This window comes from Bubalus kerabau, chromosome 1 (assembly GCF_029407905.1).
Source record: "Bubalus kerabau isolate K-KA32 ecotype Philippines breed swamp buffalo chromosome 1, PCC_UOA_SB_1v2, whole genome shotgun sequence".
In the NCBI taxonomy this organism is placed as follows: Eukaryota; Metazoa; Chordata; class Mammalia; order Artiodactyla; family Bovidae; genus Bubalus; species Bubalus kerabau.
The window spans coordinates 21040553-21053655 of record NC_073624.1 but is presented as its reverse complement, the minus strand read 5'-3'; the positions used below and the strand labels follow the sequence as shown (position 1 = coordinate 21053655).

Sequence of the window (13103 nt, the reverse complement as noted above, 5' to 3'; positions counted from 1 at the left end):
TATTGGGAGTTTTTGAATTATTTTAAAAACTCAATTATTAGTTATTGGGAGTTTTTAAATCGGGAGTTTTAAACTTGACTCAGAACTTGACCAGTACTGAGTCAACTTCAGTACTGGTAACTGGTCTGTTCAAGCTTTCTATTCCTTCCTGGTTCAATTTCTTGGGAGATGGCACCTTCTAGGAATTTGTCCACTTCTTCTAGATTGTCCATTTTATTGACATACAGTTGCTGATAGCGCTCTCTTGTACTCCTCTGTATGTCTGTAGTGTCGGTTGTAACTTCTCCTTTTTTCCCGTCTGATTTTATTGATTTAGGCCCGCTCCCTTTTTTTTTTCATGACGAGTCAAGTGAAAGGTTTATCAATTTTGTCTGTCTTTTCAAAGAATCAGCTTTTAGTTTCACTGACCTTTTTTTTAATTTTTAGTTTCTATTTCATTTATTTCTGCTCTGATCTTTATGGTTTCTTTCCTTCTACACACTTTGGGTTTTGTTTGTTCTTCTTGTTCTAGTTGCTTCAGGCATAAGATTAAATTGTTTATTTGAGATTTTTCTTGTTTCCTAAGGTAAGCTGGATCACTATAAATGTCCTTCTTACTCAAATCTCTCTCTGTCTCATGTTTACAGGGTGGGGTGGATGATGAAGTGACCCTCTCTGCCTACATCACCATCGCCCTTCTAGAGATGCCTCTCCCTGTCACAGTACGTGTCCTGGCTAAAGCATTGCTCTGGATGCCATGAAACTGCTGACATGTTGTCTGAAATGTCACCTTACTCAGCTTTCCCACTACGCAATGCCAATGCTTCCCAGATCATTAGAGAATTTGATCAAACCACTAAGATACATTTACACTTTCCCAGTGATGGCCCTTGTCTATTTCTTCCCTAGCAACCTCACCACCAGCATCACACACACATAGAATCTAAAATTCTAAAGATATGGATTATATTCTTACACTATGAATGTAGACTAACAGATTAAAAAATACTATTCTCTCCCTCCCTAAGAATGAGGCTAGAGGGATAAATGCTTCTGAACAACTTGACCTCTGTGCTGTGGTCCGTTTTTACCTGGGGGCCCCAACCTCCCTATTCACACAGCTCACCCCCTTCCTGTTCTCCCTCGCCAGCACCCTGTCGTCCGCAATGCCCTGTTCTGCCTGGACTCAGCTTGGAAGTCAGCCAAGGAAGGATCCCACGGCAGCCACGTCTACACCAAGGCACTGTTGGCCTATGCCTTTGCCCTGGCGGGTAACCAGGAAAGGAGGACAGAGGTACTGAGGTCACTGCATGAGGAAGCCGTGAAGGAAGGTGAGAGCACACCCAAGAACTTTCTCCCATCCCAACATTCTCGGGATCAAGAATTCTACACCAAAGTTCTCCCATGACTACCTCTCAGGATCCCTTTCCCTCTCTTCTTTAACTATATCATTATATTTACATTTTGTTTATTTTTTCATTTTCGGCCACACTATGCAGTATGTGGGATCCTAGTTCCCTGACCAGGGATCGAACCCACACCACTTGCATTGGAAGGCTCAGTCTTACCCACTGGGCCACCAAGGAAGTCCCTCTATATCATTATAGACTCGAAGTTTCTTACTCAGGTTACACATCCAAAGATTAAAAGGCAGTATACTGTAATAGTAAGAAGCTTGGCCTCTGAAGACTAGTGCTAAAAAAGTATATGGCCCAGAGCAAGTGCTATACAAGTATTAGCTATTGATTAAGATATCAGTTCTCAATATATGCCCCACCCTCACCCAGTGTATCATATCATTTTAAACATAAGACTGAAGGAAGTAATCCCATGAATAAATTCTAGTATTTTATGCTCATTTCACAAAACTGATGATGTTGGACAAGCCTATTCATTATCCACACAATATTTCTGTGTATATAATGGTCTATATGAGAGGTAGAAGAAGTAAAAATAAAATGCAAGTAATAAGATATCCAATAAAACATATCCTGCTTTTCTCCCTTGACAATGCTATTAGTTGTTTACTCTTATAAGGCACTGAGAAATATTTCAGATATACAAAAATGCGTAAAGACCAATTAGCATATACCTTTAATACCTCCCTTTCAGCTTAAGAAACAGAATATTACCAATGCTGGAAAAACCCTCAGGGTGCCACTCCTACTCTAAAAGGTAGTTGATCTAGAATTTGTTATTACAATCTCCATGGATTTATCTTATTATTGCATGTGTAATCCTAAATAATATTCAGAATGTTTACATTTTTCATTTTTAGATAAGAACTATCATCCTTCTAAGTATTTCTACTTGATCTTTGTCTGTCTGCTTACCTTTTGTATTTTAAGTTCAATGTTAGGCTGAAAGGAGTCCCTTGTACGGGTGTGTTAATTGTCACTGCTGCATAATACATTCAGTTCAGTTCAGTCGTTCGGTCGTGTCTGACTCTTTGCAATCCCATGAACTGCAGCAGGCCAGGCCTCCCTGTTCATCACCAACTCCTGGAGTTCACAAACTCATGTCCATTAAGTCGGTGATGCCATCCAGCCATCTCATCCTCTGTCGTCCCCTTCTCCTCCTGCCCCCAATCCCTCCCAGCATCAGAGTCTTTTCCAATGAGTCAACTCTTCGCATCAGGTGGCCAAAGTATTGGAATTTCAGCTTTAGCATCAGTCTTTCCAATGAACACCCAGGACTGATCTCCTTTAGAATGGACTGGTTGGATCTCCTTGCAGTCCAAGAGACTCTCAAGAGTCTTCTCCAACACCACACTTCAAAAACATCAATTCTTCGGTGGTCAGCCTTCTGCACAGTCCAACTCTCACATCCATACATGACCACTGGAAAAACCATAGCCTTGACTAGATGGACCTTTGTTGGCAAAATAATGTCTCTGCTTTTCAATATGCTATCTAGGTTGGTCATAACTTTCCTTCCAAGGAGTAAGCATCTTTTAATTTCATGGCTGCAGTCACCATCTGCAGTGATTTTGGAGCCCAAAAAATAAAGTCTGACACTGTTTCCACTGTTTCCCCATTTCCCATGAAGTGATGGGACCAGATGCCGTGATCTTAGTTTTCTGAATGTTGAGCTTTAAGCCAACTTTTTCACTCTTCTCTTTCACTTTCATCAAGAGGCTTTTTAGTTCCTCATCACTTTCTGCCATAAGGATGGTGTAGTCTGCATATCTGAAGTGAAGTGAAGTCACTCAGTCATGTCCGACTCTTTGAAACTGTAGCGTACAGGGCTCCTCCATCCATGGGATTTTCCAGGCAAGAATACTGGAGAGGGCTGCCATTTCCTTCTTCAGGGGAACTTCCCAATCCAGGGATCGAACCCAGGTCTCCAGCATTGTAGGCAGACGCTTTACCGTCTAGGCCACAAGGAAAGCCACAACTTGCATATCTGAGGTTATTGATATTTCTCCCGGCAATCTTGATTCCAGCTTGTGCTTCTTACAGCCCAGCATTTCTCATGATGTACTCTGCATAGAAGTTAAATAATAAGCAGGGTGACAATATACAGCCTTGATGTACTCATTTTCCTATTTGGAACCAGTGTGTTGTTCCATGTCTGGTTCTAACTGCATATAGGTTTCTCAAGATGCAGGTCAGGTAATCTGGGTATTCCCATCGCTTTCAGAATTTTCCACAGTTTATTGTGATCCACACAGTCAAAGGCTTTGGCATAGTCAATAAAGCAGAAATGGATGTTTTTCTGGAACTCTCTTGCTTTTTCAAGGATCCAGTGGATGTTGGCAATTTGATCTCTGGTTCCTCTGCCTTTTCTAAAACCAGCTTGAACATCTGGAAGTACACAGTTCACATATTGCTGAAGCCTGGCTTGGAGAATTTTGACCATTACTTTACTAGCATGTGAAATGAGTGCAATTGTGTGGTAGCTTGAGCATTCTTTGGCATTGCCTTTCTTTGGGATTGGAATGAAAACTGACCTTGTCCAGTCCTGTGGCCACTGATGAGTTTTCCAAATTTGCTGGCATATTGAGTGAAGCACTTTCACAGCATCATCTTTCAGGATTTGAAATAGCTCAACTGGAATTCCATCACCTCCACTAGCTTTGTTCATAGTGATGCTTTCTAAGGCGCACTTGACTTCACATTCCAGGATGTCTGGCTCTAGGTCAGTGATCACACCATCGTGATTATCTGGGTCGTGAAGATCTTTTTTGTACAGTTCTTCTGTGTATTCTTGCCATCTCTTCTTAATATCTTCTGCTTCTGTGAGGTCCATACCATTTCTGTCCTTTATCGAGCCCATCTTTGCATGAAATGTTCCCTTGGTATCTCTAATTTTCTTGAAGAGATCTCTAGTCTTTCCCATTCTGTTGTTTTCCTCTATTTCTTTGCATTGATCACTGAGGAAGGCTTTCTTATCTCTCCTTGCTATTCTTCAGAACTCTGCATTCAGATGCTTATATCTTTCCTTTTCTCCTTTGCTTTTTGCTTCTCTTCTTTTCACAGCTATTTGTAAGGCCTCCCCAGACAGCCATTTTGCTTTTTTGCATTTCTTTTCCATGGGGATGGTCTTGATCCCTTTCTCCTGTACAATTTCATGAACCTCCATCCATAGTTCGTCAGGCACTCTATCTATCAGATCTAGGCCCTTAAATCTATTTCTCACTTCCACTGTATAATCATAAGGGATTTGATTTAGGTCATACCTGAATGGTCTAGTGGTTTTCCCTACTTTCTTCAATTTAAGTCTGAAGTTCGCAATAAGGAGTTCATGATCTGAGCCACAGTCAGCTCCTGGTCTTGTTTTTGTTGACTGTATAGAGCTTCTCCATCTTTGGCTGCAAAGAATATAATCAATCTGATTTTGGTGTTGACCATCTGGTGACGTCCATGTGTAGAGTCTTCTCTTGTGTTGTTGGAAGAGGGTGTTTGTTATGACCAGTGCATTTTCTTGGCAAAACTCTATTAGCCTTTGCCCTGCTCCATTCCGTATTCCAAGGCCAAATTTTTCTGTTACTCCAGGTGTTTCTTGACTTCCTACTTTTGCATTCCAGTCCCCTATAATGAAAAGGATGTCTTTTTTGGGTGTTAGTTTCAAAAGGTCTTGTAGGTCTTCATAAAACCATTCAACTTCAGCTTCTTCAGCATTACTCATTGGGGCATAGACTTGGATTACTGTGGTATTGAATGGTTTGCCTTGGAAACGAACAGAGATCATAATATCGTTTTTGAGATTGCATCCAAGTACTGCATTTTGGACTCTTTTGTTGACCATGATGGCTACTCTATTTCTTCTGAGGGATTCCTGCCTGCAGTAGTAGATATAATGGTCATCTGAGTTAAATTCACCCATTCCAGTCCATTTTAGTTCACTGATTCCTAGAATGTCGACATTCACTCTTGCCATCTGCTGTTTGACCACTTCCAATTTGCCTTGATTCATGGACCTGACATTCCAGGTTCCTATGCAATATTGCTCTTTACAGCATCGGACCTTGCTTCTATCACCAGTCACATCCACAACTGGGTATTGTTTTTGCTTTGGCTCCATCCCTTCATTCTTTCTGGAGTTATTCCTCCACTGATCTCCAGTAGCATATTGGGCACCTACCAACCTGGGGAGTTCCTCTTTCAGTATCCTATCATTTTGCCTTTTCATACTGTTCATGGGGTTCTCAAGGCAAGAATACTGAAGTGGTTTGCCATTTCCTTCTCCAGTGGACCACATTCTGTCAGACCTCTCCACCATGACCCACCCATCTTGGGTGGCCCCACAGGGCATGGCTTAGTTTCATTGAGTTAGACAAGGCTGTGGTCCGTGTTATTAGATTGACTAGCATAGTACATTACAATATACTGAAAGGTTGTAACTTATATAGAGTGTCTCTTCTCATGGATCTTTTCTTGTTTATTTACTTCTGTTGCAAACCATGATGCAATGAATACTCATATTCTCCTTGAGGGGGTAGTACCTGAGTTTGTCTAACTTGAACTTGGAAAGCATAACCGATGGATTCGTGAGCTCAGTACCTTTTCCCCTTTGCTGGATTACTGCCAAATTACTCTCCAAAGAGCTGTTTACTTCCCACAGCAGTATAAATCAGTACCTGTTATTTCACACCCTGTCAGCCTTTGGTATTTTGACAATTACTCTACTCTTTTAATCTAATCAGTGAAAACTCCATTATCTCATGTGATTTGTGATCCTCATAAGAAATCTCCAAAGACAGGCTTTATAGAAAATTGAACAAACCCTGCTGCTACTAAGTCACTTCAGTCGTGTCCAACTCTGTGTGACCCCATAGACGGCAGCCCACCAGGCTCCTCTGTCCCTGGGATTCTCCAGGCAAGAACACTGGAGTGGGTTGCCATTTCCTTCTCCAATGCATGAAAGTGAAAAGTGAAAGTAAAGTCACTCAGTCGTGTCCGACTCTTAGCGACCCCATGGGCTGCAGCCTACCAGACTCCTCCGTCCATGGGATTTTCCAGGCAAGAGTATTGGAGTGGGTTGCCATTGCCTTCTCTGGGAACAAACCCTATACAAGGTTAGAATAACATCAGATACAGGAAATTACTACAACCAATCAGAGAACTTGCTTGGCTATTTCTTCCACCAACACAACTGCAGCAACCATTTCACAACTTGGACGGCTGTAGGCTTTGGACTCCAGCAACATGACCGCCTTAGCCTTCTTCTATGAGAAGTTAAGTTCAGCTTGTCCTATAAGGAAAAGCATCCAAATAAGGTTTAACAGACTATCATTGGAAGGCAACCCTCACTGCAGGTCTGGCTCCTGTACTTTTACTTGAACTTGAATATGAGTATGTGGTCATTTACATACCACATGAAAAAATCTTTTTCTCACATCCAGATAATACCATGCACTGGACACGACCTCAGAAACCCAGGGCGCTCACGGAGGACATTTACCAACCCAGGGCTCCGTCTGTGGAGGTGGAGATGACGGCCTACGTGCTCCTTGCTCAGGTCACGGCCCAGCCGGCCCCGACCCCAGAGGACCTCGACCCTGCCACAAGAATCGTGAAGTGGATCTCAAAGCAGCAGAATTGCCAGGGGGGCTTCTCCTCCACCCAGGTCCGTGCTTAGCCAGAATCTTTCACTTCACCTTCAGGTAGCAAAATGTTTGAACAAGATACAAACATGTATAAGAAAAAAAAAATGAAGATAAGAACAATTTGAAATGAGGAAAAATGTTATTAGTATTCAAGGATGGTGAGAAATAAGGATAGATACATGACAGAACCATACAGTCCAAGGCAGATACACAAAGGATATGGTTCTGTCATCTATCTAAGGATTATAATCAATCTTAAAATGAGGATTCTACTACTGAAGTAGTGAGGGGAACAGGAAATAGGAAACCAAAGCTCCTTTTGTGGCAACTAACATGGATTTTGGGTTTCCCTGGTAATGCAGCTGGTAAAGAATCCTCCTGCAATGCAGGAGACCCTGGTTCTATCCCTGGGTTGGGAAGTTCTCCAGGAGAAGGGATAGGCTACCCATTCCAGTGTTCTTGGGCTTCCCTGGTGGCTCAGACAGTAAAGAATCTGCCTGCAATGCGGGAGACCTGGGTTCAATCCCTAGGTTAGGAAGATACCCTGGAGAAGGGAAAGGCTAACCACTCCAGTATTCTTGCCTGGAGAATTCCATGGACAGAGGAGCCTGGCAGGCTACAGTCCATGGGGTCACAAAAAGTCAGACATGACTGAGTGACTTTCACTATTCACTAATATGGACTTTTGGGTCTTTCAAGGGCTGTCATGCCTAAGTGGGTCCTCTCACCTGTCTCTTCCAGGACACAGTGGTAGCTCTCCACGCCTTGTCCAGATACGGAGCAGCCACTTTCACCAGCGCTAGGAAGGCTGCACAGGTGACCATCCAGTCTTCAGGGACATTTTCCACAAAATTCCAAGTGGAAAACAGCAACCGCCTGTTACTACAGCAGGTTTCACTGCCAGAAGTGCCTGGAGAGTACAGCATGTCAGTCACAGGAGAAGGATGTGTTTACCTCCAGGTGAGCTTCTGGGCACAGAAGATCCAGAGTCACCATGGTCACTGAAAAGTCCTAACTCAGCGAACGATGATGCAAATGAGAGAAAGAGTTGAGGTATTTGGGAGGAGTCCTGGAGAAGGAAAAATCACAGATTTTTCTCTGTTCCACAGACATCTTTGAAATACAATATTCTCCCGAAAAAAGACGAGTTCCCATTTGCTTTGGAGGTGCATACTCTGCCCCAAACTTGTGATGGACCCAAAGCCCACACCAGCTTCCAGATCTCACTGAGTGTCAGGTAAGACCTCTAACTGCATCGTGTAGTTCTGGGTATAACAGCCAATCTTCTCACTAGAACTCCACATTAAGCAGAGCAGCGTGACGGTGAATGTCTGTTCTGAATTTATTGAAAAAGCAACCTGTTCCCATGTTGACACAGAATTTCTCAGTGATGAAGTTTACATTGTATATCCCCCACTTCAGGATCTCTTGGTGTCTAATCTCCTTATGTGCAGCTTATTAACCCCCTCAATAATAATTACATAAAGAATGTTACCCCTTGCCTCTAACCTGAATTCCTGATTTTATTCTAATATAATGATTCATCCTGATTTCATTCTATTGTCATGAAATCCGATATTATTCTTGCTTTATCCAGGACAAAGGTGGAGACCTCTTGCAAAGTATGAATAGAAGGGAGTAGTGACTTTCTAGTTAGAATTCCTACTGGTGATAATTAAATCTCAGATTATATATAAAATAATCAATCTGGGGGAAATACATACATATGCAGCCATTTTCGAATAACTATTGGGCTATTTGTATCTGTCCACAAGAATATTAAGAGCAAACTCTGGCAGATAGTGAAGGACAAGGGAGCCTGGCATCCTGTAGTCTATGGGATCACAAAGAGTCAGACCCGACTTAGTGACTGAACAACAAGAATATTATAACCTGGTTGGGGATATTATTCAGGAAAAAAGACAAAGTACATGTAACAAATAACTGGATAGATTAGCAATCTCATGCCCATCTATGCTTTTGAACTGTGGTGTTGGAAAAGACTCTTGAGAGTCCCTTGGACTGCCAGGAGATCCAACAGTCCATCCTAAAGGAAATCAGTACTGAATAGTCATTGGAAGGACTGTTGCTGAAGCTGAAACTCCAATACTTTGGCCACCTGATGTGAAGAACTGACTTATATGAAAAGACCCTGATGCTGGGAAAGACTGAAGGTGGGAGGAGAAGGGGACGGCAGAGGATGAGATGGTTGGATGGCATCACCAACTCGATGGACATGAGTTTGAGTATGGTGTTGGACGGGAGTTGGTGATGGACAGGAAGGCCTGGCATGGTGTAGTCCATGGGGTCGCATAGAGTCAGACACGACTGAGCGACTGAACTGAGCTGCCCAACTATGCAGCACTTATAGAGCTTTCTTAAAAGGCAGATGCTCAGAGGTCACACCCATGCAATTCTGATTCATCTGGTCTGGAATAAGGCCTGGTCTCTGTGGCTTCAACAGTCTCCCCTGAAGATTCTAATGCACAGCCAGTTTTTTGAGCTCCTTGATAAGAAATTTAGGAAGATTTCTGGTACCTTTCAGGACTCTTATGTGCTTAATGGACATAGAAAAAGAATATTTAATGACACAGAAAATCCTAACTCCTTTCTTCCCTGGATTTTTAGTTATATTGGAAGCCGTCCAGCCTCCAATATGGCAATTGTTGATGTGAAGATGGTATCTGGCTTCATTCCCTTGAAACCAACAGTGAAAATGGTAGGTTTACAATAAGCCCAGGAGACTCTATTTTATTTAATGTTTTATATATCTCTAGACTAAGACATTAATATAAAATACTATTAAATCAACTCCTACCAAAGACATTATTTTCACCAAATGCAGAAATATAATTTAGCATGTTTGTATGGGGAGTTGTTTGTTTGTTTTCCCATTAAACTTTGCTTTAATGGGTCTCAAAATTTTGTGATGGATTTTTTGGTCACATTTCCATTAAGATATTAATTTGAAATATTAATTTTAAGTACTAATAACCCAGAACTGCCACCCATGAAAAACAAATGGTCTGTAAAACTTTCTCCTTTTCTTCTAGTTTTATGAAGCATTGTTATCATTAACCAGTCTTTCACTACTAACTTCAGTGGTCAACTCAGATAATTTTGAGACTGTTCTTCCACCATGAATCATACTGGGGTGGCAGCTATTAAGGATCATATTAATTTAGTCTTCTGAGCTTCCTGGGCAGACCTGGATGCTGGATGCCAGCTCCAGCATCCTTCCTGTCCACTGCTTTAGTGACACAGCAGCAGTCTGTCTCCTGTCATGAACAGCACTATGCTAGGAGCCACATCTACTAGGAAAAAAAGTGTTGGCAGGCTCCTACTTTAACAGAGCTTAGAATCTTCAGAAAATAAAGCATAAGCACATGAACCAGTGAAAAAATATGAAAAAGATTAACAAAGTAGAACTATTGCAGAAGTACAGAGAAAACTGAGAATAAGAAAAAGTAAAGAAAAAAAAAGCCTCCATAAAGGAATGGAATGTGAATTGAACCTTGAGATATGGGTAATTTCTAAGCTTTTTTGTTCCCTGTTCCTCAAATAAATCAACTTTATACATAGGTCCTGTATCATACTAATATTAAACTCTGCATCCCAATTACCTTTCTTTTTTAATTTTGCCACATTATTGTCTTTGCTTATAAAAAGCATTCAAGAAATTTCACCCTCAGGCTTAGTTTGGTAATAAACATTCTTTTCTCTGGTTCCCCAGGATTTTCATCTGTTTATTAACATTTACAATGTCTTAATTTTCTTCAGCTAGAAAGATCTAATGTGAGCCGAACAGAAGTTAGCAACAATCATGTTTTGATTTATCTGGATAAGGTGAGTGCCCTGCCAATCTAGTTGCAAAATATACAGATAAGACATTTTTGGAGACATCATCTCCATACTAAAAATTTGAGAATTCTAACATTAGTTCCAATAAATATTCTCCTCTCCTCTATTTATATTTCATCTGGGACTATGGGAAGAAATGACTTATATATAATATTGGGATATGAATATTTCTAGGACCCCCCAAAAGCAAGAAATTCTCCACAAAAAGTGCTGACTTATGTGCACAAGTTATTTTGCAAATACTGCATAATAGAAGGAAGCAACCATTGGGGTTAGTCAATTATTATATCAACATCCCAGGTGACACCAGTGGTAAAGAATCCACCTGCCAATGCAGGAGACTTAAGAGACAAGGGTTTGATCCCCGGGTCAGGAAGATCCCCTGGAGAAGTAAATGGCAGCCGACTCCAGTATTCTTGCCTGAGAAATCCCATGGACAGAGGAGCCTGGTGGGCTATAGTCCTTGGCGTGGCTAAGGGTTGGACATGACTCAGCACACACACATTTCAACATCACATCAGTAAGACAAAAGGGTAATACCAATCTCAGGAAGGACTTAGACCATAAAATATAAGATCAGTCCACCAATAAACCAATCTGATTTTATAGTTGTGTGTTGTTACATAGTTTATTTGTTCCCATATTGATGGATATTATAGCTTACAATTTTATGAAACTTAAGTCTGCAGCAATCTGCCTTTTATATTCCTTTTTTTTAAAACTTTTTATTTTATACAGGGGTATAGCCAGTTGGGCTTCCCAGGTGGCTCAGTGGTAAAAAACCTACCTGCCAATGCAGAAGACATAACAGACAAGAGTTCAATCTCTGGTTCAGGAAGATCCCCTGGAGGAGAGCATGGCAACCCACTCCAGTATTCTTGCCTGGAAAATCCCATGGACAGAGAAGCCTGGTGGGCTGTAGTCCATAGGGTCGCAAAGAGTCAGACACAACTGAAGCAATTTAGCACGCATACATGAGCCAATTAATAATGTTGTGTCAGTTTCAGGTGAAAAGCAAAAGGACTCAGCCATGTATATATATATACACGCATTTTGAGTTAACAAGTATTTCTGCATGATAGAGAACTGAAAATATTGAATTCTGATACTTAAAAATAAACATAGGTATTCAAACAATAAAAAGCATACAGCATTCACCCCTATAAACAGAGCCATGAACTCATATTAATGGGAGTGTATGAATAGTTTTAGCTATTTAAGAAACAGTTTGGGGAAGTTTTCATCTACTTTGAGAGCTTTTAACCCAATTTAAAGACCCTGTTAGTTGACAGGAAGTTTTTCCCCAAAAGAGGTGAATACTTTTTTTTTTTTTTTTTTTAAGAGTTAAATACTTAAACTCACTCAAAGAAGAGAGACGGAAGCTCCCTGGAGGGTCATTTAATTCCTTTTTGCCTTATAGGTGACAGATGAGACCCTGACCTTGACCTTCACAGTTCTGCAAGACATCCCAGTAAGGGATCTGAAACCGGCCATAGTGAAAGTCTATGACTATTATGAGACGGGTGAGTGAGAGCAACGTTCACACAGAAATTAAATTCTTGATCACAGAGATTTATATTTGAAAGATGTGTTGGGCCAGTTCATTAAACTAACTGCTCTCATCAGTTCATTTTGTCTCCACCAAGTCTGATTCTCCTGTCTTTGTCTGTTACACAAACATTGTAGAAATTCCCTATTGTATAAATGTACTATTCCTAATACAAAGCACCTGTAGGATATCTAGTTCTCTTTTCTTCAGTTAAAATCAACTATAGGACGATATGAAATTTAAATAAGTATGATATCTAAACTGCTGCCCTTCAAGAGTTTAGGGTAAAGGAAAGCATAACATAAAGTATTTGAAGACATAAGGCAGTAAGAACACATCAAATGAATGATGCTGGTGTTTCTGATACAATTCTTCCCACAATAAAGATTCTCTCACTAACCTATATCCCATCGATGTTTGCTTTCCCTCTCACTTTGCTTGACTGTTTTTGTTTTTATTCAGATGAGTTTGCAGTTGCTGAGTACAGTGCTCCGTGCAGCAAAGGTAAGCAAACCTCCTTCCAGATGGAGTGAGAACCACATTGTCTCTCCTCAAATCTCCTCCATAAAATTCTGGCTAAATATTTTTCATGGATATCACACTGCTCAAGGTGCAACTTATAGTTTAAAAAAATACCTTTATTGAAAAGGGGCCCCTGATAGT

General features: G+C 41.0%; 1 protein-coding gene across 2 annotated transcripts in view; it reads left to right on the top strand.

The window, feature by feature from the left end:
* Positions 1-13103, top strand: part of A2M (alpha-2-macroglobulin) — a 72280-nt gene that overhangs the window by 58849 nt on the left and 328 nt on the right. For both annotated transcript variants that reach the window (XM_055570179.1, XM_055570176.1), the window contains exons 27-35: positions 627-701; positions 1130-1310; positions 6827-7050; positions 7772-7990; positions 8140-8267; positions 9659-9749; positions 10811-10876; positions 12312-12414; positions 12903-12944. In XM_055570179.1, coding sequence (XP_055426154.1) covers positions 627-701; positions 1130-1310; positions 6827-7050; positions 7772-7990; positions 8140-8267; positions 9659-9749; positions 10811-10876; positions 12312-12414; positions 12903-12944 — 1129 coding nt within the window. The remainder of the gene's footprint in view (positions 1-626; positions 702-1129; positions 1311-6826; positions 7051-7771; positions 7991-8139; positions 8268-9658; positions 9750-10810; positions 10877-12311; positions 12415-12902; positions 12945-13103) is intronic.